Source organism: Eptatretus burgeri, chromosome 3 (assembly GCF_056783735.1).
Source record: "Eptatretus burgeri isolate ZD-2024b chromosome 3, Ebu_testis_v1, whole genome shotgun sequence".
Taxonomy (NCBI): domain Eukaryota; kingdom Metazoa; phylum Chordata; class Myxini; order Myxiniformes; family Myxinidae; genus Eptatretus; species Eptatretus burgeri.
Window position 1 is genome coordinate 122,013,230 of NC_140963.1, and position 27,306 is coordinate 122,040,535.

The window sequence follows — 27,306 nt, forward strand, 5'->3', positions numbered from 1 at the left end:
AATCAGAACAAATACAATCTTTTCATTCAGTGCATACTCAACCCCAATTGGTTATAAATTCAATATGGAACCTAAAAATCTGGTTTTTAGCTCGCCTGTTCGAAGAACAGAGAGCTATAGCGATTCCCCCGGCGTGAGCGTCAGCTTCAGCGTGAGCATGAAAATGTTGAAGTTTTTGGTGCAAGTTATTTCCTTTCTCATGTTTTTATCTACGACACTATTTTTTACTGATTACAATATACAAATACAAATGTAGCTTTACAATTATTTGGATCAGACTTCACTGCAATGCTTTATAAAAAAAAATATTATTCGACGTCTTTTAAAAACGATAAATGTATAAACAGGCGAGCATTTGGTGGCTTTGACACCAACTCTCTGGTTCCACTTGTGTCAGGAAAAACCATATACAGAGTAAATTTTAGGATAACCGACAAAGATAATCACATGATTTCTTTTAGTGGAGAAATTATATCCATCAGAATTCACCTTCATGAAGTTTTCCAATAAATAAATACGATGGTTATTGTGAGGAAACACGAGTTGGGAAATATAAAATAATTACAGGGAATGGGATGTTCCTTTCCCCATACTACAAGGGTGAAGATATGTATCTTGGCAGAGGATACTATAAACCTAAGAGACAAAGGGGTGTTGGACTATAATTTAGAAAAAAAGAGATGGGACAATTGATACTCTAATGGGTATAGGTTCAACTATTCTTGAACATAAAGACCTAATTGGTTCGACAGTTCAAAGCCACTGCCGTCGAATGTTTGATTCCTTCGGGAATTGGTGGGGGCGATTACCCGTTTTCCAGCCATTTTTGCAAAAGATGAAAATGTTGAAGTTTTTGGTGCAAGTTATTTCCTTTCTAATGTTTTTATCTACCACACTATTTTTTACTGATTACAATATACAAATACATATATATCTTTACAATTATTTGGATCAGACTTCACTGCAATGCTTGATAAAAAATATTATTAGACGAGTCTTTTAAAATCGATAAATGTATAAACAGGCGAGCATTGGGTGGCTTTGACACCAACTCTCTGGTTCCACCTGTGTTAGGAAAAACCTTATACAGAGTAAATTCTAGGATAACCGACCAAAATAATCGCATGATTTCTTTTAGTGGAGAAATTATATCCATAAGAATTCACCTACGTGAAGTTTTCCAATAAATAAATACGATGGTTATTGTGAGGAAACACGAGTTGGGAAATATAAAAAAAATACAGGGGATGGGATGTTCCTTTCCCCATACTACAAGGGCGAAGGTATGTATCTTGGTAGAGGATACTATAAACCTTAGAGACAAAGGGGTGTTGGACTACAATTTCGAAAAAAAGGAGATGGGATAATTGATACTCTAATGGCTATAGGTTTAACTATTCTTGAACATAAAGACCTAATTGGTTCTTAATTATTGGCAATAAAATAAATTAAGAAATGCAAAACTCAGTTGTCTCCCCAAGAATGACATAAAATAATTCAAATACTCAGGTCAGGGTTTCAAAAGTTTTAACATCTTTTTTCCAAAATAAATACAAGTATGGAAGCAATTGATAATATCTATGATTTGGATGATACCATTGTCATGTCAAAGTCTACTAAAAAAGAAGACTACTTCAAGGTAAATGCCATAACTGGAACAGACTGGAATACAAATGGTACAAAAAATTTTTGAAATAAATAATCAACAAACTTATTTGAATCTCGCTGAAAATTTCTTGTTGTCTAAATTTACATTCACTAAGGCTGAAAATACCACAAACGCTACTAACACTCATGAATGATTTCTTCTGGAAGATGTTTGAAAGTGTTCTTTTTTCTAATGGAACACAAGAAGTCCAAGCAGTTGATTATGTCTCTGCTGTGTCTGAAATGATGAAATTTACACGAGATTCATTTCGTGATAGAATGGGAAAGGGAGCTGTCGAAGGTTTTATTCATGATATTGCAATGGGAACAAACACAGACCCTGGATATAGTCAAAGAAAAGGAATGTATAATGATGATACAAAAACAGGTAATAGTTTTACTGTGGCAGTTCCTCTTAAAGGTATATTTGGATTTTGTGATCATGATAAAGTTCTGTATGGCCTCAAAATTAGATTTCAACTGCAAAGGAATGATAATGAAAATAGATTGCTTTTTGGTGTATCTAATGCTTTTGCTGCTCAGAATAAATTTCTAATTTATGAAATTAGTTGGTATATTAGTGAATATACTCCTTATCTTTAAACAGAAGAGATGTTGAATGGAAGACTTAACTCAAATAAGCCACTCAATGTATCATACCATAAAAGAAGATGCCAACACGCTAAACTGAACCAAACCACTTCCACCTGGAATTTGGGTGTTCTTGAAGGAAAGCCACGATATCTGTGGCTCATATTAAAAAAAAACAGTTGGTGATACTTCTACTGAAAAGAATGATGGGTTGAGTGATAATGCTCAGGTGAAACAACTTCGCGTTTCTCCAGATGCAACATTTTATCCACGAGATAGATTGGAAATTAATTGGGAAAAAAATGATTATGCTGAAGCATTCAAGTCTTACCAAAAGGTGTGTGACAGCAATGGAAATAAAGAACCCATTTTGGATATGACAGCATTTAGAAGCCTTATGCAATCTATGCGATTGACCTGAGTGCTCAAAAGGATACTATAAAGTCTAATCGAGTGGATACTTCCCTATACATTGAAAGAGGAGAGAGTGGAGAAGTTGATACCTATTGTTTGCTTTTGGAAGAAACAGAATTGCAGATTAATGCAGATAATGGTGTTATGATTCGTTGTTATATTCGTTGTTATGTTATGATTCGTTGTTACAGAATGTTCTACAGATAACTCAAAATAAATGAGTGGTAAAGTGCCAACTGGGGTATATGTTAATCAAATCATTCTTCATCAACTATCTTCTTGTATTCAAAATCAAAAGCCTTGTATGATTAACGTTAATACAATTCAGAGAAAAGGAGCAGTAAGAATTGATGTTTTGCTCACAAGAGAACAGGTGAAAATCTGGAACGATACTGGCTCACTTAAAATGAAAATGTCAAAACCAAAGTTGAAGAAATATTCAATAAGAGAGAAGAGTGGAGGATTTCTCCAAATTCTAATTCTGTTATTTGCTGGTTTAAGTGTGGCTGGAGCATTGACGGTTAGTATTTCAGCAGCGATGAAAACTACCAACGAAAGGAAGGCTCAACTCCGGGCTCAAAAATAGTTGGAAAGACATAACAAAGAGTTGGAGAAACAAATTAGTGGAAGTGGTGTAATTGTAGATTTTGCTGAAAAACTTGAAAGCCTTCCTGATTAAGCGAGATTGTTAGTTGGAGATATGCTTTCTTCTATCGCACAAGCAGGTATAAAATTAACTAAAAGGGGAAATGAATTATATCTTTCTAATCAATAAATGAGCATTGATGAGTGGTTTAAGGAATTTGGAAAGAATACAACATCAAATTTAGAACTTATCAAATATTGTAAGAAATTAAAAATTCATAATGTGGTTAATTGTATGCGAGATGAATTATCAAACGTTTCTAAACATACAAAGAATATTATTATGAACTTAGAAGATAATAATGAGAACGGTTCTCATTGGGTTTGTATTTTTAATAGTCAAGACAAATATTATTTTGATAGTTTTGGTCTTCCACCACCTGTTGAAGTTATAAAATTCTTACAGAATGGTGTTTATCAAAAATTTCAAGTCCAAGAATTAAATTCCAAGTGTTGTGGTCAATTATGTCAATTAGTGTTATTTCCACTCAACAAAAATACACTTTTTAATAACATTATTTTCAATCGAATGTAAATGACTTATGTTGGAAAAGATGGTTCTATCTTTGGTGTATCCAAAGAACTGGATATTGATTTATCAAATTATTACACAAAGGCACAGGCTGAACGACAGAACTACAGTATCGCAAAAAATATTAACATGAAAATGTTTATAAATCAATAAAATAATCCAAGCCCGATTGACGCGAATGACAGTGAGATTAAGTGATTTATCACAATATATATCCTTATAAAAAAACGTCACGTTTTATGAAACAAGTAGAATTTATTTATATATTTCAAGGTTTTTGTCACTTAAAGTCAACAATCGATTCTGTGACGGAGCAGTATCTGGAGAACTTGTCAACCAACAACTCATATTCACAGAGTGGTGATCAGATGTGTTTTTGCCTTCGTAATCCTCGGCTGTGAAATGGTCACCACAAATGACAAGTCTATCCAAAGGGTCCTCTTTACCCGTTTTCTTTTGGGGGAAAATTCACCCATTTTGTTTGTACAAATCTTATCCACTGCCAGCAAATGTTTGATTCCTTCGGGATTTGGTGGGAGCGATTACCCGTTTTCCAGCCATTTTCGCAAAACATGATGACACACGTACGAGGCATGATGTACAAATATCCAAATAACTTTGTTCTACAATAATTCAAAATATAAAAGGATAATAATGACAGTTGCAAGCTCAAAAAAAGTGAAAGAACGGCCTGCTGAACTGGACACTTTTTCAGTAAGTGAGTGAGCGTCCGCTTTGTTTTGGAGAACGTGACGTCACCATCCATATATGGCATGCGGCTGTTTTTTTCAGCAGCCTCGAGAAATAACAACTTCGGAGTTAAAATTAATTAATTTTCCCAATCGGCAACCACAATAGTTTGCATCGAACTATTTAATGCACATATAATCATATTGATAAATTTTCAGAACATGTTTGGTGACCCGCAACCTGCTCTTTAAAAATCTGAGCTATGGGGAGCGACAAAGATGCTGGTGATGTCTGGACGGCTGGTGGGGAAGGCATGGCCTGTAGAATGGGTAGCGCTTATGACCCACCCACAGACCCATCGACCCATCGACCCACAGGCACAAACTCAGCTTTTTATATGAGATTAACACATCACATTTATTCTATATTTATAACAGGAATCTATTCCCAATAAACATTACAAAGTCATGTGTAACAATCAATTAATTACCTCTGCCACCGAAGGTGGATGGAGGTTATGCTTTCATCCCTATTTGTCTATCTGTGAGTAAGGTATATCAAAAGGTTATTGACAGATTCGGATGAAACTTGGACAAGTTGAATCTGTGAAAAGAACAAATTTATTAAATTGTGTTGATGATCCGGATCCGGATCCGGATCTGATAATATTTTAATTTTCAAATTGATTCTTCACAATTGAGAGATTGGTTAAGGACTGGATGCAGTTCCAGCTTATCAGTGGGATACAAACCATAACCGTTCAGCCTGTTTTTTAAAGTGTTTCTTCACTATTGTGATAGAGGGAAAAACGATATATCGCATTATATTTCAAAACGTTATGGACGGGCTATACCAAAACTTGATGGATGAGTTGGGGAGGTGACAAGAACAAGCCGATTAGATTTTGGTTCAGGTCCAGATGCGGATACAACCTATCAGTGGGATACAAAATGGAAATTGTTCAGCCTGGTGTAAGTATGCGCTCTCCCAAGTGCCATTCTAGTTCCGTGTTGAATCATTGGTATGTGAGCCTTCATATCAATCACCTCCCTCTTTGCTGTCTGCCTTACCTCCAAACATGGTGTGATCTGAAAATTTGGAAAGTCTACCATTCACTCCATTGTCCAAGTCATTAATATGATATGAAGTTATATATAATTTTGGTCCCTGCATTGAACCTTGAGGTACCCCACAACGCTTTGGTGCTCCTGCACTGAACCCAAATTACACAAACAGATGCAGACAGACATTAGACAACATCAGAATTTATTTCAGACAGTTGGGTAACCTTGGGCAGAAGTGACACAACTTCATGGACTACTTTTGGTGCCAGTGACACTCCTTGTGATGTTGCTCGTCTCTCTCACCAGTGGAACCAATGAAGGAGAAATCTCACCCTCACCCATGACGTTTGAGAATACAGAATATCACGATCTAATATATTGTGATTGTTTTTCGATTCTTATTATCCTGCCAAAACGAAGTTTTTGCAAGATATGTTAGTCAGCTTGTATGGTTTTTTTTAGTTTTTTAGTTTTTTTTTTTTTGTCTGTAATCACGTATAAATCACTCTGCAGATCACAGTTATCATTGGAAATTTTTGTAACTTCGCATATCAGAGGCCTATAGAGGTCCCTTTCAGTGCATAAAATTTTGAAGGTCAAGGTCAAAGGTAAAGGTCACTTTGTCGCAAATCAGGGAAGTCGACGAAACCCTTATTTTTTTGAGTAATTTTGATTGGATCGTCTTCAAACTTCATGGGAATATAATTCACGGTCTGGCGCTCAGCTGATTAATTTCTGGTGGCGATTGGCCTTGACCTTCATGGTTAATGCCTGAGGTCAAACATATTTGACCCCAAGGTCAAATTTTCAAGTTTTAGGAGCCATATCGTGTAGTACCTCAAATTGAACACCTCGATAAGTGCTTTCTTGATATGTCAAGCTTGAGACATTATGACGTCATTTGGTGACGTTATGAGGCAAACGCATATTTTTCATGGTTACTCTGTAGAAGGATTCTCATCGGAATCTCTCGTAGGCATATATTCCTCAAAGAGTCGCTCCTGGTGGATAGCAGCTCTGTTCACCTCATTGTGAGCTTAAAGAAGTCACACATGGTCACATTTTGGCAAGATACGGGTCACCCTGCGGGTGACATTGGTTTATTTTGCCATTAATTTATTCTCATTATCGTGTTTGAAATATTATTCACTTTGTTTTCCTCTTCACCCATCCAAACACCCCCACCCCACTCTTTCCCTTCACCATCAGGACCCAATCAGATCAAAGCTTGAGCTCCATTTACTCTTTCACGAGTTCTGGTTTATTCCCAAAAATGAATATACGTCTTACAGCAGGCAAAAAGAAAATTCGGATGAGTACACGGGTGGAGTGACAGATGAGAGTCCGAGCGGAGGAACAACGACAAAAGATGAAGACGGAGTGCAAGGCAAGTTCCACACTGAAATTTGACACAGAAAGAGGCCATTTGGCCCTCCATCAACACCACGAATTAAATCCATCAGTTTATCTCTTCAATATGGTTAAACAAAGCATTTTTCAAGTGACATCCACAACACATAACATTCAAGTAACATCATGGATTCCATCAAGGTTCACCAGAGCAAGTGCTCTGGAAGCTTTGCTGTGCAGTGTCTTACTGGAAAGACGGAGTGTGGTCACTAGTCAATGGTTCAGTCTGACCGTTCCCATATGCCCGCAATAATACCGGTGTGGAAAAGTTTACCAGATGCCATTGTCCGTCATCCAACAACATCTGGGATGAAGGCTTTCTGCTCCAGAGCACAAAAATATCTTAAAGTCTAATATAGTATACTTATGATCATGTTGTTTTGTATGTACGATTCTCTCACCTTGTTTTTATTATTATTATTATTATTATTATTATTATTGTTATTATTATTAATCTCTTATTTGTATTTTTGATACGCTGTGCTTTCCTGGTACAAGTTGGCACTGTTTTTGTTTTTTTGCATTGCTTATCCGTAAAAATTATATAGACAGCAATTGCTCCCTCACGCACCAAGCGAAAAGATGGGTGAAGCAATTGGTTCACATTGTTTGTCTGTCTGTCTGTCTATCTGTCTACAAATGTCAGTTTATGATTGAGGAACGACTTACTTTCAATTAAATGTTATAATTACCTCTGCCACCAAAGGTGAAGGAGGTTATGTTTTCAATCCCTTTCTGTCTGTTTGTCTGTTTGTCTGTCTGTTTGTGTACAGGATATCTCAAAAAGTTGTGAACGGATCCAGATTAAATTTTGTGGACAGGTTGGGTGTGTGACAAGGACGAACTGATTAGATTTTGGTGAAGATCCGGATCTGGTTACGAGAATTTTTAAAGTGATTCTTCACCATTGAGAGATAGGGCCAAAACGATATATGGCACGATATCTCAAAAAGTGATGGACGGATTCGGATGAAACATGGTGGACACGTTGGGTATGTCACAATGAAGAATTGATTCAATTTTGGTGAAGATCCGAATCCGGATCTGATAATTTTTAAAGTGATTCTTCACCATTGAAAGAGGGTGAAACCGATAGATAGCACTATATCTCAAAAAGTGAACGAATTCGGATGAAACTTCGTAGACAGGTTGGATGTGTGACAAGGAAGAATTGATTCGATTTTGGTGAAAATCTGAATCTGAATCCGGATCTGGATACGATAATTATTTAATTTTTAAAGTGATTCTTCACCATTGAGAGATGGGGCCATAAACGATATAGTCCTGTGTAGTGTGAATTTCAAGAACGTATTGGGCCAGATAGATATGTTCTCGTGGATCAGCAATTATATGGCGGAGGCATGTGCTCTACCAAGTGCCCTTCTAGTTTGAACATGACTTGAAACACGAATCGGAAAATGAGCTTGCTGTTAAGCAGAACTTTGGCTCTGAATTTGGAAAATTATATAGAAAATCGTCTCGAATGCACGTCCGCAGAGGAGTGAGATAATTTTTTCGCTCTCTCTGCCTGCTCGGAAATCAAACAAAATTGAAAACTAGTCTAAACAAGAAACTTTCTGTTTTTCAGGATCATAAAGGACACAAAAAACAGGCATTAGGACATGTCTAGAGCTAAGCTGTTCAGAGACAAACAACACCCGGAAGGACGCATCCGGAAACAATCACCGCCCGGACGTGTCCGGAGACAAACACTGCCCAGACGCGTCCGGAGACAAACACTGCCCAGACGCGTCCAGAGACACACACCGTCCGGAGACAAACCGCCCGGATGCGTGCAGAGACAAACACCGTCCGGAGACAAACACCGCCCGGATGCGTGCAGAGACAAACTGTGCCTGAACGCTTACAAAGCAAAGCTGGCTGGAGTCAAACACCACTCAGACACATCTGGAGACGAACTCTTGTCTGGACAGAAACACCACCTGGAGACAGACAGACAGACAGACAGACAGACAGAGCATGGAGGGGAGAGTGAGAGAGGAGATTTGGGAGGGGGTAGAGCAAGAATTCATGGAGAGAGAAGAGAGAAGAAGAGAGAAGATGAGAGAAGAAGAGAGAAGAAGAGAGAAGAGAGAAGAAGAGAGGAGAGAGAGATATATTACTAAAACTCTCATCTTGTATATATGTATGTATGTTCAGGACAGCGCAAAAATTTTAGGGCCACCATACTCAACATTCACATGCGGTGTGCAGTATCAAGTTCGCTCAAATCGGGCAACGAAAAATATTATGAAAAAATCAATTCCCGATTTAATCAAGTTATTGCGGCCTGTTCCAAATCGAGGTATTGTTGACCAGGCTGAACAAAATGGCAAATCAAGACCCAGCAAGCTGACAGAATGCTGACTCAGGGGCTGACCAACGATGACACTTTGAGAAAGGATAATGAAATAAGCAAGGTTAATTATCTTCAAAAGGGGTGTTTAATTTAACCCAAACATCCAATTTCCATTCAGTACTACCTTGGAGTTCCCTTAGTATGCATGAAAAGTTTGGAGCCGCTAGGTTTCATGGTTTTGGAGTTCTGGAGGAGACGGACTGACTGACGGACTGACTCACACTAACATTTCTTATTTTAGATCGATGACTTCCCTTCCTTGGAAGTTCAACAGACAAAGAGACAATTCGGCCCATCAAGCCTGTGCAATGGTTGCAACTGGTGAGTTTTTTTGTATACAGAGTTTAGGCTTGTGGAAGTGAGAACACTGAACAGATCAGCACATAGCGCACATAACAGGACAAAAGGAACAGTAGAAATAGGGAGGACACCAACAGCAGAGTTGAAGGATAAAATAGAGGGAGACTTCGAAAAATAATGGATGTGGGGAGGAATTGGGTGGACAAGAAGGATACAGAAGGAAACTTCTCCCCCTCTCACTCCTCCACTCTCCTCCCTCTCCCTCCTCTCACCGACTCTCCCCTCTCTCTTCCCCTCCCCTCTCTCTTCTCCTCTCCTCTCTGTCTCCCCCTCTCCTCTCTGTCTCGCCTCTCTCCTCTCTCTTCCCCTCCTCTCTCTCTTCCCCTCCCCTCTCTGTCTCCCCCCTCTCCTATCTGTCTCCCCCTCTCCTCTCTGTCTCCCCCTCTCCTCTCTGTCTCCCCTCTCTCCTCTCTGTCTCCCCCTCTATCTCTCCCCCTCTATCTCCCCCATCCTCCCCTCCCCTCATCCCCTCTCCTCTCTTTTCCCTCCTCAAAACGATTCTCCTCTCTCTCCCTCCTTTTCTTTCTCTCCCCCACTCTTATCTCCCCTCTCCCCCCCCTCTTTCCCTTCCCTCTTCCCCCTTCTCTCTACATGTCCATGCTCTGTCCTTTTTAAATGTTGCAAGCGTACTCTGTCACAGAGCGTCTGTGCTACCGATGGAGCTTCCTGAGCAAGAGTTATGCTCGGTGTTTTACCATTGCTTTCCCAGCAGTAGTTCAGGCAGGAATTTGTAAATTGGACACAATGCCAGCGATCGGTCACCTATATTTTTCACGAAGGACACCGTGGGGATCTTTAACGTTCACCAACTAATGCCAAATTTGACATCCATCGGAGGGACGGCACACACATTGATTATTCACCCAGTCTGTGAAACACCGGGTTGACATTTTATAGCTGGCCTGAGATTCGAACCCGGCGAGACCGTTGAGAGGCGAGTGTGCATATTTCGAGGCTCTCCTGTCAGCCGAGGTCGTATCTTAATGCACTGTAAATAAACAAACTGCGATTCCATTTTTATTTATACATTTAAAATGTATCTCGTTTAATATCATGCATTTTTATCTGGTTGAATGTTGAGCTTTGCTGCTTGCGGAGCTTTTCAAAAGCAGCCCCGGAAGCAGCCACCGGAAACGGGAGACATTCGGATGCACAAACGCATGGACAGGCACAACACTTCACATTATGCAATAGATCATGAGTCTTGTAAAGATGGGAAGTATTAATGCACCATCCTCTCACCTGGTGCATTTTAACATGACGGAGATCTCATCATGTCACTTATCTCTTTCTTTGTTGCACCTCCCCAAGAGGTTTTCCTTTTCTTCAAATGTTACCATTGGTCATCGACTTACAAGTGTTTTATAATTCCTTATTTCGTGCAGTAATTCTGTGAATTGGAACCAATTTTACATGTCACTGCTCTGTTACAGGGTGACACAATGAACGCCCTGAATCTCCATCCAAATATCATTCTTTAATTATACTTTCCCTCCTTTCCTTAGGTTCTACTTCTGGGTGTACACTGTCAGAAGAAGCATTAGTGAAGAAAAACCTGACTCTTCCTCATCATAATTTCACTGTTGTACGTACACATGTACTTTTAAGTCTGCAAATAAACTGAAATAACAGCACACACACACACACACACACACACACACACACACACACACACACACACACACACACACACACACACACACACACACACACACACACACACACACACACACACACACACACACACACACACACACACACACACACACACACACACACACCTCAATTTCTGAATCCTTATTATAATTCACGGACCCGTGTTTGTGTGTTTGTGGGTTTGTCGCTTTCAAAATCGAGGATTTTTCAAGTGTGTTGGTCAGTGGATTTTGTTATTCTGTTTGTTTGTCAATTGCCTACAGGTCACAATTCTCAACCAATCGTTATGTAACTTTACCAAGTTGTTGAGGTAGTCTCAAGTGAGAAGTCTATTGATTTTGAAGTCAAAGGTCATCTTGAAGTCAAATTTCTAAAATCGGCATTTTTCTTTCGGTTGACTTGAAATTTGAACAGGATTTGCATATTGCGCCACTGAATTGGGGAAAAAAACTATTTGAGGTCAAAAGGTCATAGGTCAACTCAAAGTCAAACTTCTAAAATCATCAATTTTTATCTGAAAAATAGTCGATTTTCATCCGATTGACTTGAGTATTAAACAGCAATTGCATAGTGCATTAGCGAAGTGGGAAACTAACTATTTTTGAGATCAAAAGGTCAAAGGTCAACTCAAGGGAAAACATCAAAAATAATTTTCAGCTGAAAATCCTCTTACATCCTATTAACTTGAAAATTAAACAGCAATTGCATTGTCCATCACTGAATTAGGAAAACAACTATTTTTGAGGTCAAAATGTCAACGGTCAACTCACGGTCAAACTTCTAAAATCATCAATTTCAATATGAAAAGTAATCAGTTTTCATCCAAATGATCTGAACTGTGATTAAGATTGTCAATTTTAATCTCAATGAAATGCACAATTTTATGTATTCATGGCAACCTTCGGAGAGGGGGGGGGGTGGATTTTACAAGTACCGTGCTCTTCATGACGTCTTTTTGTTGTTTGTTTGTGGATTTGTTTGTTTGTCATACTACTCCTCCTCCAGTTCTGGGCCAATTATGTTCAGACTTGCGACAGTCTCTGAAATCACCTATTGTCAGGTCAGGCCAGATCAGATCTGTGACTTGCTACAGGTATCACGTAAACCTATACTAACCTGTTTCATGGTCAGATTGTCGGTGACTAAACCGTCTCCCCCACCAGGTTTTCTGGTGAGGAGGGTGTATGATATGGACACCCAGGATGATGAAGAATAAAACCTGTCAAAGGGTGGAGGAGCTCTTTGTGAGCCAACGGCCATCCATATTTAGTGCCCAACTGTGTCTGCGGACGTCCTCCTGCAGTTGGATTAATTCTGATTAGGAGGTTGGTGGCAGGATTTGCACTCTGGCCACCGTAAAACCATTCTTTCCACAAAACATTCCAGAACAATAAAAAAAAATCTGAAAACCCACTCCGTGGGAGTACCTCCTGTGCAGCTTCCCTTCGCAGGGCAGCTCACTAGATGATCGGATTGGTGCAAAGCCTTCGGGACCCCCAATCTTTGATGATGGGAGGGAAACCATGGGATAAAAATCCCGGATCAAATTGTGGAAGAGTGTGTCGGGATGCTGCTGAGGTGTTGTCCATCAGACGGTGGTCACCTTGGGTTAACCTTAGGCGGTCCCTTTGGGTGGGTGCCTGGAATGTCCTATCCCTAAGAGAGGATGATCACATATCTGTTATCATCTGAGCTCAAGCGTTTGGATATCGGTATTGCAGCACTCTCTGGTGTTCGGACACCGGATTGCGGCGAGATCATGGCAGGTGGTTACACCTACGATTGGTCTGGTTGCTCTGATGGTTACCATGCCCAAGGAGTTGCTGTAGCTGTGTCCAATAAGCTGACTCCAATGATAATTGAAGTAACACCGGTCAACGAGCGAATTGTTACTGGCCGGGCGTCGGCCGCCAACCGACCACTCTGAACGGAGCCGCAAGTCAAGTCGGCCCGACCGATCGCCTCGAATATAGATTGCTGCCCGGATAACTCCGAGCGACGGGTCCTTGTACAAGAACCGAAATACACCAATCGGCAGATAACGTGGGGTTGGGTCGATTGCCAATCTTCAATGTACCTAAATACTCACGTGATCCAACTACCGGCGTATTCCACCCTCGACGGAACTCGAACGGAACAAACCGCTGAGGCGAGCTTGTCCATGCGTGATTCCGAGCGGCGTAATCGCCGAGAACCGTCGGTCCAAATGTCCCCCTATTACAGCAAACCAACGGCTTTCTAACTCCCAACACACGAAATGTTCAGTCAATGAGGGAATGGACGCAACGAGCAGGTTTACATTCACACAAGGACATTTATTATAATAAAACACGTGTGCAATTAAATAAGGCAAAACACGTATGCAATTATACAAGCAACAAAAGCACGACAAAAAGAACTACAACCGTCTACTTATTATGTACAGTCATTTATACTTTACAGCAGTTCCTACTTTTTAGACGGGCCCACGGACACACGTACGCGCGCGCGCGCGCGCGCGCGCACACACACACACACACACACACACACACACACACACATGAAATGGTGGCTGATGCCTTTAATCACGAGCTCCAGCTCGGAGGACAGGACGGTGAGCTGAAACTCAGAGCTTGACTCGAACCTTTCCACCTCATGTGCTCTTCAACTTGTCCAGACCCGGGCTCCAGCGAGAACGAGCTGGATCCAATCGCCGTGATCCTTCCCGAGCTCCCGCGAATCCTCCTGCGCTTCTCAACACGTGCCGGTGAGACGAGGCGCCGATCCTTCCTGTCGATCGTCGATCGTCGCTTCCCCAAGGATCCAACTCCAAGAAGAGGCCGATGCGTCACACGAAGCCGGGAAACAAAATGGAGAACAAAAAGCTCCACGAACCAAGAAGAAGAGGAAGAAGAGGAAGAAGCCTCCACTCGCAGCTCGAACTGAACAACCGGCTCAAGTTCCTTCCAAAACAAAGGAGCAGCCGAAGCTCACTGAGCCAGCCGAAGCAAAAAGCTTCCGAAGGCCTCAAGCCAAGCAAGCCAAACAGGGCCCGATGGCCTGCTGAACGACTGCTCTCTCCGAAGCAAAAAAAGCTTACTCCTCCCACGGGACTCAGCACACAAACTCTGCACACGGGACTCAGAACAGGACTCTTCACGAACTCTGCCATGGGACTCCCCCGAACTCAGCCCACGAACTCAGCCCTATCACGGGACTCCCACACGAACAAAGAAAGGATCTCCCCTTTATCCTTCCCACCCCCTCCCCCGCACCCGGCGTGACTCATGCCCTCGTGATCCACTCCCTGCTCAACCACTGGTGGGAGGGAGTTGTTGACATCATGGGATGGCAGGGTTCTTCTTCGTCTTCGCAGAAGAGGGGGAGGGACGTCTCTATTGTTCGCTCCCTAACTATTAAATCGATCCGCAGCTTCTAATCGATTTCAAAACATTTAAACAATGGAAGGTGAGCTATCTAGGGAACATGCACTTATCGACATAGCTGAGTAAGGGAACCTGTATGTTGTGTGCAATTGAATTCCAAATTCGTAACAGTATTATGAGACTGAGGATTCGTCACTCCTTGGGTGTCATATCCCTGGAACTGCATATGCTCCAAATGAGGCGAGTGATCTCACACTGAAAGACTCATTCTATGCCATGCTCGAGTCTGTGGTTGATCGGTGCCCCAGACGGGATACACTTCTAGTCTTGGGAGATTTCAATGCATTGACTGGAACTGATAGGGATGGTTATGAGACGTGTGTTGGTCCCCATGGGTCTGGAACTGTTAACCAGAATGCCCTAAGTTCCTTGACTTTGCAAGAAGTCATGGGCTTAGGGTGGCTGGTTCATGGATTCAGCGCTCATAAGCTCATCGCTGGACTTGGTATTCCAATGCTGGCGGTGTGGCAAAGGAGACTGACCAGGTGCTCGTTGATGGTCGCTGGAAGATGATCCAGAACTGCAGGGTCTACCGGAGTGCTGAGTTCCTCAATACTGACCACCTGCTTGTTGTTGCAACTCTTAAGTTGCACCTTAAATCCAGGAGAATGGTACCATCCCAGCCGAGGCTGGATGTTGACAATCTCAAGGATGAGGGTGTACCTGAGGAGTTTGTGAACAGACTGAGTGGAGTTTGGGGGGGGGGTCTGGGTGCTGAGGGGGATCCTGAAGAGTTGTGGAGTGCCTTTACGACCACCATCCTTGACGTTGCCAGTAGAAGTCTTGGAACTCACCGGGGGGCGAAGATGAATTTTGTCTCTCAAGAAACACTGGATACCATTGCCCAGAGTCGCAGGCCCAGGCTGAATGGCAGTGCTGAGATGTTCAAGGAGGAGAGGTGTAAAATTGTACATGCACTCAGGCCTCGGTCACATTTGCTCTACGGCAAGGATACGGCGGCCGTACGCCCTCTGAATTGACAGAATCGTGCAGTGGCCGCAGAGAAACTGAGGTGGCCTCAGGGAGGCCCTATGCTGTTTGGCTATATTTTACAGGCCGTAGGGGCGCCGTGGAATTATAGCGTGGAGTTATAACTCTTTTTCATTTCTACGTTCGCCGTAGCAATTCGACAAGCCAAGCTATTACGTTGATGTGTTCCACGTCGACCATACGTAGGGTGTACGGTAGGCTTGCGTTTTTCGTGCGGCTGCCATAAACTCTTCTCAATGAAAAATGAATTTTCCCAACCCCCAAAAAATTACGGCGGCCGCACTATTTCCACGGTCGCCGTACGGTGGCCTTGCGGTCTGTGTGACTACCGACGGGCAACGCAGGGTCGACGCACGGTTCCCCTACGCCCACCGTGCACCTATGTATGGCCTCCGTGGCAGTCTGTGTCGACCGTGCGTCCACCGTGTGCTACCGCTAGAGATTGGATTTTAGGTGTTTGCCTATACCGTGGTGCCCCCAGAATCCCAATTTAATTCATTCCAGGAGGCTGTTCGGATTGCAAAAAGTTCGGATTCCAAAAATATTTTCCCAATAAGAAATAATTGAGTGAATTAATCCGTTCGTGGACCCAAAGAAAACCCACTTTCAAGACACTTTAAACTGAAATTACCCATGTTTAAGATAAAATAACATGAGTAAATGACCTTCGGTGGTGGTGTATTGTATGTTAACTGGTACAATCACCACATCCAAAGGTCCACACAGGCTCGAGCTCTGTCCTGGGTTCCGATCGCTCGCGCACTCTGCGAGAGCGCTGCCCCCAGGGCAGCTCATCAAACATGATGCCCGCAGAACCACAATCACTTTCATCAAACGTATCGGGCTGACGTAATCATGGATATTCCAAATTACAACTGGTTTTGCTGTGAAATTCAGTCCTTGCCCAACAATCCATTTACACCACTTGATCGGATTGCTTTTTTTGTTATTAATTAAAACACAATATGATTAAAAAAACAAACATCACAAATGAAGGTGAAAACACGCGGTAAGGCCTAAGTCACATTTGGCTCGGCGGCCGGAGGGTCTACAAAATGTACGGGCACGAGCAATTACAAAGCGGCCGCAGTATTTCCACGGTCACACAATGTAGCAGTCACACATGTTTTTAGCAGCGTCTCGTGTCACGAACGCTGCTCATAAAGAGCTCGGCGTTGTTGTTGTTGTTGTTGTTGTTGTTGTTGTTGTTGTTGTTGTTGTTGTTGTTGTTGTTGTTGTTGTTGTTGTTGTTGTTGTTGTTGTTGTTCTTGTTCTTCTTGTTCTTCTTGTTCTTCTTGTTCTTCTTGTTCTTCTTCTTCTTCTTCTTCTTCTTCTTCTTCTTCTTCTTCTTCTTCTTCTTCTTCTTCTTCTTCTTCTTCTTCTTCTTCTTCTTCACAAAACCCTAATCTCTCGGACTCGGCTCTTGTATATACAAGATCCGGATTGCCTTAAATACTGAGCACATGTACACATCCTCACATAGACGGTGCCTTTTGAGAGCGTCTATCATGAACCTTTAAATATATTCGGACATTTGCTTTAAAGTTTCGAAAAGTTGACGTTACTATTTAAAGATTATTCAATTTATTGTATTGTCATTTCGTAAATACATTATATATTTCGTAAATACACGATATATCGTAAATACGTAAATACATTATCACGGGTTTCGCTATTGGCTTAATCAAGGCACGTGATGAAATAGCGGAAGTTGTTGTTTTGTTTTTTTTAGCCGACAAAACCTCTAGGTTTTGGACGCTGCTCTTGGACACATTTGTCCTTGTTATTTTTCGTGTAGCCGCACGGCGTATTTATAAATTGTGGAGACCCAAAACATGGGTGTGCCGTACGGTCTTTGATTTTATGTCGCACAGTGACCTTAGGACGTTCCTGCGGCGGCCATTGAATTTTGAAGGCAGACGCAAGGCGACTGCAGGGGGACCGCAGGGGCACCCTAAGCCGAACGTGCGGCCAGACGGACGGAAACGAATGGGTTAATTTTTTTCTTTTTAACCAGTTCTTTTGTTTCGGCTTGTCGAATTTCTACGGCGAACGTCGAAATGAAAAAAGTTATAACTCCGCGTTATAATTCCACGGCGACCTTACGACCTGTAAAATATAGCCATACGGCGTAGGGCCACCCTGAGGCCACCTCAGTTTCTCTGCGGCCACCGCACGTTTCTGTCAATTCAGAGGGTGTACGGCCGCCGTATCCTCGCCGTAGAGCAAATGTGACTGAGGCCTAAAGTATCGATCGACATACGAGAGATGCTTTCACGAGGACTTCCACCGACAAACTGAAAGCGCGAAGATGCGGCTCGAACAGGTGGGGGAGACACGTGAACAAACATGAACGCCTCGTTGTGTTCAGTTTCTTAAAATGTATTAGATTTTTAGGGCAAAATTTTCTCGAAAAAATTGTTCGGATTCCAATTTGTTCAAACAATGGGGCATTCGGATTCTGGGGGCACCACAGTATATTATAGTTATAGTATATTCAGTTATATATACTGGTATATTTTTATTTCAGTAAAAAAAAGAACTGGTATATATACCGACTCGTTGCCGTCCGTCTGGCCGCACGTTCGCCTTAGGACCCCCCTGTGGTCGCCTTGTGGGCACCTTGCGTCTGCGTTGAAAATTCTATGGCCGCCGCAGCGACGCCCTAAGGTCACCGTGAAACATCAAATCAAAGACCGAACGGCACCCCCACATTTTCAGTCTCCACAATTTATAAATACGCGAAAAATAAAAACATATGTGACTGCTACATTGTGTGACCGTGGAAATACTGCGGCCGCCGTATAATTGCTAGTGGCCGCAGATTTTGGAGACCCCACGGCCGCCATGGCAAATGTGACCGAGGCGTAAGTGTGGACAAGGAGGCCTATCTGTGATGAATCTGAGGGGGTAGAGAATCACCTGTGGTCAAGTGATTCTTGTGCTGCTTACAGGAGAGTTCACGCTTTGCGTTCATCCAAGCTCATCCCTCAGTGTACTGCAGTTAGAGCAGAGGGTGGTGGGCTCTTGACAGAGGAGTCCGAAGTGAAGGTCCGCTGGGCCGGTTACTTTGAGCAGTTGTACCAGACTGTCCATCAGCTGTTAAGTTGGATGTTCAGGGTGTTCCAATCCCTGTTGCTGACCCTCCAATCAACTGTGGTCCACCTTCATTTCTGGAAACACAGGCTGTGGTGAACCTGTTGAAATGGGGTAAAGCTCCAGGGATCTGTGGCATCTATGCTGAACTTCTCAAAGCTGGTGGAAATGCTGCACTCGTGTCGTTGTATGCAGTTCTGTGCTCTGCTTAGAACACATGCATCATCCCAACTGACTGGAAGAGGAGCCTTGTTGTCCCTCCCTGGAAAGGGAAGGGTGGTCGCCAAGACTGCAACAACCACCGAGGGGTGCTGCTGCTCTCAGTGCTGGGCAAGGTCTTTGCTCAGTTAATTCTGGATAGGGTTCGACAACATCTGCTTGAGTACCAGCATCCAGAGCAGGCAAGCTTTACACCAGAGGTCAACGATTGACTGTATCCTTGCTCTTCGGGTCCTCACTGAATACAGCCAAGTGTTTTGGCAGGGGCTGCTTGCAGCCTATGTTGATCTTTGTGGTGTTTGATTCAGTGAATCGGGATGCCCTCTGGAGGATTCTTGGTCTCCGTGGGGTGCCACGAAAACTGGTCGATCTGATGTTTGAACTCTACTCTGGCACTGAGAGTGCTGTGATATGTGGTGGTGCCATCTCTGACTTACTTCCAGTTGTTATTGGAGTTTGTCAGGGGTGTGTGCTGGCCCCCACACTTTTCAGTACTTGTATGGACTGGAATCTGGGGAGGTTGTCAGAGAAATAAAGCTGCGGTGCATCATTTGGGAATGACAAGATGTCTGACTTTGATTTCGCAGATGATGCACTCATTTTGCAGAGACTCTGGATATCCTTTTGCGGGCCCTCGTGGTGCTGAATGAGTGGTTACAGCTGCTGGGATTACAGGTTTCCTGGGTCAAAACTAAGATCCAGGCTTTCAATGACATCTTGGATGGTGCTGCCCTGTCTGTACCTGTTTGTGGTGAGAATGTTGAGGTCACGGAGAGATTCACGTCCCTTGTCAGTGATATTGATGTCTCTGCTGGCTGTGAGCCAGAGGTCAACAGACGTCTGAGTTGGGCCTGGGGAGTCATGGATTCACTGGATCATGGGGTGTGGTGCTGCCGGTACCTGTGCAGGAGGATGAAAGTCTGAGTCTTCAGGTCCTTGGTGCCTACAGTCTTGCTCTCTGGGTGTGTGACTTGGACTCTGATCAGGGATCTGAGACAGAGACTTAATTTCCTTTGGTACCAGGTCTCTTCTGAGAATCCTTGGCTATTGCTCATCCGACTTTATGTCCAAGGAGTGGTTGCTGAGAGAGACTCAAATGAAATTTGTTACCTGCAGAGTCCGTTGGCATCAGCTGCGGCTGTCTGGACATGTGGCTCATTTTCTTGACGCTGATCCTGTTCACAAGGTTCTCTCAGTGAGGGAGCCTTGTGAGTGGAGGAGGCCAATGGGCTGACCACGTGCCTTGTGGTTGCAGCAGGTTGATCGGCATCTCAAGAAGATGGGGATGGGCCAGGCATCTGCTTGGGGGATGGCCAAACGGAGGCCCCTGAAGTACCGTCAGAAAGTGGACGCAGCGACGCGCTTCTCTGGCACATGCTCCCACACCTGACCTGACCTGACCTTGCTGCAGAGGATCAACATGGCCCCATTTCATGTATTGGTGTGTTTTATCCTCCAGTGTTTATTGGGTGTGACATGAAGTACGTGGGTTTCTCCTCAGTCTAGCCAATGTCCTGCTTGTACGTAATGCTATGCAATCGCTGACTGACCTGTTTCCTAATCGCATCGCCTTGTGTGCCCATACAATGCATATGGTGTTTTCTCCCAGTTTCCCCAATGTCTGCTTCACCACAGTCCTTGCAAGCAATGCTGTATATTACTGCTGATTTATCACGAACCGGAATTTTATCTTTGAGTTTAGTTTAAACACTACAGATTGTCCATCGTACTTTGTGGGCTACTCCAATATGTGCACCTCACATTACTTTCACAATTCTCTCCGAGAGGTCTGGATAATACGGAAACACACACCGGCCAATCAGCTCCTGTTTGTTTCTCATTGTATTTCCTTTTCTAAACCCTGGTAATAGCCTCCTGTTATGGCTGTTTTTCTTCAAGGTCTCCTGTATTTTCTTTATCTCCTTCCTTACGGCCTTGCGAAATGACAAAATTGTCCATGCTTGGGATATTGACGCACGTGCCACACTGTGCTTACGACATGTCAGATTGCACGTGTTGAAATCTAACAGTTTGTTGGTTTCCTGTACACAGACATTTCTGAAGTACCATTATTTTGCTGGTATACCTCAACATCAAAGAAAGACAATTTGCCCTTCTCCATTTCTTTCATAAATTTGATACCGTGGTCCATCACCTGTGGTCAAGTGATTCTCATACTGTGTGGTCAAGGTCAATTTGATTCTGTGTGGTCAAGGTCAAGTGAAAAATGACAGTTTTCAAAGGAGGTGCTTGACTTTATCCTGGTGCAAAATGGCAAACGTATAATCAAGGTACCGAAATCAAAAATGTGGTGGCCAATCCTCATCATGTTCAAAGGCTTTACCTTCTGGCTTCTCCATAAACAAATTAGCCGCCACTGCAGACACGGGTGACCCCATTGGCTTTCCATAAATTGTTTGGAGTGCACAGTATCATTGACAAATGTCTCTCTGGTATATTCTCAGCTCGTCCCACCGCACCTGGTACACTCTAGCAATATCTATTCATATCTTTAACAAGCCAGTTTCATCATCCTTAGTTAACCGGCTTTTCATACAAGCCATTTTCCATTCCTCAGATTTGTCTCAGCGTTCACACCTGACTCCAATTGCTAAGTCCATTGGGACATTTGTAAAGAGCGACACAACATCGAATGACACTCAAATTGTATTACGTTTTCTAAGCCCAGGGAATAGCCTCCTGTCATTGCTGTTATTCTTCAAGGTATTGAATGACACCATGACGTCTTTATCTCAACTTGTGCTGTTTTTCACCTTTTTCACGAACTCGTCACTTTTTGACTGTCCTCTCCGTTTTTCCCACCAAATGGCTAATGATATGTGCTAAATATCACGACAATTTTGATGGGGCATAAATAAAGGACACAATTGGTCTTTACAGAACATCGGAACATCGTGTTTGTGAATTTTTGGTCATCCATAATTTTGGTGCCATTCCCTTATTCGTATATAACCAACAATAATCCCGCCCACCTAATCTACTGGTAATTTTTGGTAATCCATAATTTTGGTACAATTCCCTTATTACTATATAACCAACAATAACCCCACCCACCTGATCTATTGGTAACTTCTGACGGGAAAACCGAAAACATTTCACTTCAAATTTTGACGTACAGAAAGCTCTAACAAGGATCTATCAGTGTGATAGGTTCCCTGTTCATCAGGATATGGTGGCTGAGCAAAGCCCAAGGAACCGTATCATCAATTGAAAACCTGCTATGGAGTTGATGGCACCAATTTCCACTGGCTATGCTTTTCAACCATGCCAAGGTTATAATACTCCAATGTTGAATTTTTGAATTGGCCAATTTTGTGTTGAGTACCTGTTGTTGATTAACTGTTGGGTCATTCGCCAGTTTCTGGTACGTGGTGTCATCATTTAACAGAGTTAACACGTTTTGTTGATATAATCTACTTTCCCCATCACCAGCACCGCCCTGCCTTTATCTTCCAGTGCGAAAACAAAATGATCACTGTTTGTTAATCCTTTCATGGCCTCCTGCTCCTTCCATGGTCTCCTGCTCCTTTCATGGCTTGCTGCTCCTCCTCCGGTTCATTCTCAATGGCGGGTTAAAAATTTTCACCCAATAAAATTTAGAAAAATTTTTTCCAAAATAAACGATTCCTTTTTTACTTCAAATTTATCAATGATACCACTTCGGGTCAGAATCATGCTGCTGAGCACCAATGTTATGGTAAATTCGGACCAGTGTCCTGATCCCACTCTTGACACCATTGCTACGGTTGTCAGATTAAGGCCAGTGTCCTGATCCCAATCCTGACAACAATGTTAGGGTTACCTGCAGGGTGGACTCGAGGTCAAATCCTCCACCCCCACAGTGACCAATTTAGCAATGGACCGTCGAAAGAGACCATATCACCTTCTGACGGGAAAACCGAAAACATTTCACTTCAAATTTTGACGTACAGAAAGCTCTAACAAGGATCTATCAGTGTGATAGGTTCCCTGTTCATCAGGATATGGTGGCTGAGCAAAGCCCAAGGAACCGTATCATCAATTGAAAACCTGCTATGGAGTTGATGGCACCAATTTCCACTGGCTATGCTTTTCAACCATGCCAAGGTTATAATACTCCAATGTTGAACCACATAATGAGACAAATGTGGAGGTGATGCAAAGTTGTTTATTTAACAATGGCAGGAAAGATGCGTTGAGATAGAGCGCGTATTTGCAGACAGTATTTCACAATTTAATACCATAATTCGCCATTCCCACGACAATTTGATCGGCTGAACCGTTACCTTAACCTTTCACACGACAACAACTAAGACAAAGACTGAGGCAATCGCAATCCAGACATACATGGTTGGCAAACCCAGAGGTAGAACCTGGCAATGTGTCTGGTAGCAGTTTGGTTCCAGTCCCGGCGGGGGTGATTGATTGATCCGTTTTGCGGACGAAGGAAAGAAAAAGGTATGCAGCTTGTTTGGTGAGGTGCAAAACAGCAGCCTTCTCCCCAGGTTCAGCACAGCCAGCAGTCCTCCCTGAATGTTTGACGCAGCCAGCAGCACGAAGGAGAAAACAAAACTCCTCCGATTCCAGGAAGCCTCTTTTAGCCGATTCCAAGAAACAATTCTGATCCCCACCTGCATTTTAAATCACCTCTCTCTCAGCTCGTCGGCAGGCTCATTTTGGCGTGAATGGATCAGCGTGTGATGAACAGCTTTGGAAAAAAACCATGTGTATAATGAGTTTTCCACTGCAGTTTTGACAGCACCTGATCATTCATCATGGTTCCTTGCGCCTCAAGGCCTTGTCTGTGCTTTAAAATAAACATTTAAAGGACAAATTACAGAGGAAAATATTTAAAGGCTTAAGGCCCTGTCACACCTTGACGATTTAGCCAGCATATGCCGACGTATGAAATATTTGGCTAAAACGCTGGCACATGTCAAATAAGTTATGGGTAAGTTTGTATACGTTAAGAGGACGCTGGCATACGTTGTAGAACGCCGAGCTGTTAAACGAATTTTTCAGACTTGAAATTTTTCGACGTATGCCAGCGTATAACTCACACGTTCCGCATAACGCTGGCCATAAGTTGTGGGCACGTTACGTGATCGTTGACACACGTTACTTGTAAGGTACTCATAAGTCAAAACACGTCGAGGTAATGGTTAGCGTCAGCGTTCCAGACTCCCTGATTTTTTTTTTCCGTCGATATGACGGTGATGTTGACACTTCGATTTCGAGTGCGGTTGTAATATAATATAATTAATAGGCTGCCGCTCAACGATTTAAATCATAACCGCACTTGAAATCGAAGTGTCAACATCACCGTCATACCGAAGAAAAAAAAACAAAAAACAGGGAGTCTGGAACACTGATGCTAAGCATAACCTCGACGTGTTTCGACTTATGAGTAACTTTCAAGTAACGTGTGTCGACGTGTGTCAACGATCGCGTAATGTGCCTCCAACTTATGGCCAGCATATGCGGAATGTGTGTCATACGCCGAGTACGTCGAGAATTTTTCAACATGCTGAAAATTTGTCGACGTACTCGGCGTACTACGACGTATGCCAGCGTACTACGATGTATGCCAGCGTACTACGACGTATGCCAGCGTAGTACGACATATGCCAGTGTGCTCATAACGTGTACAAAATTTACCCATACCATATTCGACGTGTGCCAGCTTGGTTTGGCAACTTTTTCATACGTCGGCATGCGCTGCCTAAAACGTCAAGATGTGACAGCGGCTTCACACTTCGATGTCTAGTGCGGTTATGATTTGAATCGTCGAGCCGTAGCCTATGAATAGCCTACTCCACGTGATCGTCGGCGATACGCTGCCACGCGCTATGCACAAGTTAGACTATCGTTGGGCATAGGTTGTGAACGCCGACAACACGCTCAGCATTTGTTGGTATAAGTTATCTATATGTGATTGAAACGTTCTGTGTACGTCACTAATACGTTATGCATACGTCCAACTCGTTATGAATACATCCAAAACTGGGAAAAACATCAATAGTTCAGCGTATGCCAGTGTTTTGCATACATTTTGATACCTTGCCATATGCTGGCTAAAACGTCAAGGTGTGACAGCCCCTTTAACAAGGGGGTAATCGAGTCATAGTCCCATTACAGAATGTATGGCTCACAATTAAATTTTTTCTCGGCATACTTTGATAGGTTGTGATCCTTGTATAAAAATACCATATGCCTTAGGCTGAGCATTTAATAATATCATAACTATGCTGCTTTATCCCCTAAAAGCCCATCCACATCCACGAAACAATGTGATTTCATAGTTTTTTCATATACACATTTTCTGCTATTCAACTTCACTTTTTAGCTCACCTGGAACGTAGTTCAGGGGAGATTATGAGATTGCACGTCATCCATCTGTCTCCAGATACTTGCATCTTCTCTGAAACTACACATACAATTTTGATGAAAGTTTAGCACAACGTTTGGGTACTTGTTCCAACGTTTAGGTAATTTATCACAACGTTTGGGTACACTGTGCTTGTACCAAAGTTTGTTCATGGCCTTAAAAAAACATCGAGCCATAAGAGGGTGGTGTACAGTTGGGAGCCCCACAAAATAGGTATTTACTCTCTTCTCAGAAACTACAAATGCAATTCTGATGAAACTTGACCACAACCTTCATCATACATGATGTACCAAAGATTGTTCACAACATTGAAAATATTGGGGTCTGAGGGGGTCTATGGAGGGAGTTTACTGGAGGGGGTGGTCCCCCCCCCCCAAATATGTATTTGCATTGTTCTCTGAAACGAAATGTACAGTTTTGATGAAACTTGACCACAACCTTCATCATCCATGATGCACTTAAGATTGTTCACACCATTAAAAAATATTGGGATCTAAGTGAATTTAAGGGGGGCAGGGGCGTTGGCCCCCAAAAGAGGTATTTGCTTTCTTTTCCAAAACTACACACACAATTTCGATGAAATCTGATCACAACCTTCATCACCCGTGATGTACCAAAGCTTGTTCAAGGCATTAAAAAACAAAATCCATCGGTATTTCCTTTCTTCTCCGTTACATATTGTTGTGGATTCTCGCCACTATGGCATGCGGACGGCCGCCTTTTCCGGATTGCGGCCGCGAGTGCCCACCGAACGTGGCAATCCAGTCGCAGCTTTTCGGATCAACGCCGAAACCCAGCTACGGGTGTTGTTAACCAAACCATAGATCAGCCAAATCTTCTGTCCACGCGCTACAGGGTTGATCGCCGAATTGTCGATGTACCTAATTATTCGTGCAGAGAGAAATGCCGGGGATCTACACCTCAACCGATCCTGCATGAAAACGAGCTGCTTGAAGCAGCTCATTCTGTTTGCGATTGTCGAGCGGTTTTATATCGCCAGGCCTCGTCGGACCAGATGTACTTTTATTGGCTATTAATCAGCCAGCTTCTTATTCCGAACGTAATTACGGCAGTTCAATGGAGAAAGGGACACAACGAGCAGGTGAATATTCAAACGATAGGGAGCATTTATTTCCAATGCACATATGCAAGCAAGGCAATGAATGGGGGTAGGGGACAAGACATGAGCAAAAACTTACAGCCGATGTCTATTTATTATGTACATGCACTTACAACAACTTCTACTTCTCCAGACTCGGCACCACAGACTTTCATGCAAAAACCCCAGAAAAGAAAGAAGAGAACTGGGCTCATAAGCCTTTATAATTGCTTGGAGCCGGGATGACCGCAGGGGCTCCGAGAGACCTCGCCACCTTCGTGGTGACTCGATGGGTCCTTTGGTCTGCGACCCTCCGTATGTCTCTATTGTCAATGCGGCAGCTGTTGTAATGGCGGCTTGGTTGGTCCAGGGCCTAGCAGCGCGCCCGACTTTCCACGGCCGTCTCCCGACTCTCCGACGAGCTGCCCTCCAACCGCCAACCAACTCTCTCACCAACTCGACTCTCGCCAACTCGCCAACTCTCTCACCAACTTAACTCTCTCACTAACTCGCCAACTCTCTCACCAACTCACCAACTCGCCAACTAACTGCTCTCTCGGCATTCCAACGCGGCCCTTTATCGGGTCCGGGGCGTTCGCCCCTCCCTTCCCGGCGTGCGGGGGAAAATCCCAGGAGTGATCGGGCTTGCATCTTTTGTTGTTGTAATATCCATCATCCTTGTTTACGCCGTTCTGAGGGACCCGCCCCAACTGTCACTTCT

At 43.2% G+C, this 27,306-nt stretch overlaps 1 protein-coding gene across 1 annotated transcript in view; it reads left to right on the forward strand.

Moving 5' to 3' along the window:
- The window catches only part of LOC147030880 (complement factor H-like), a 374,343-nt gene that overhangs the window by 260,326 nt on the left and 86,711 nt on the right, over positions 1–27,306 (forward strand). Inside the window, exons 23-24 of the mRNA XM_085875422.1 lie at positions 6,793–6,970; positions 11,218–11,297. Coding sequence (XP_085731548.1) covers positions 6,793–6,970; positions 11,218–11,297 — 258 coding nt within the window. The remainder of the gene's footprint in view (positions 1–6,792; positions 6,971–11,217; positions 11,298–27,306) is intronic.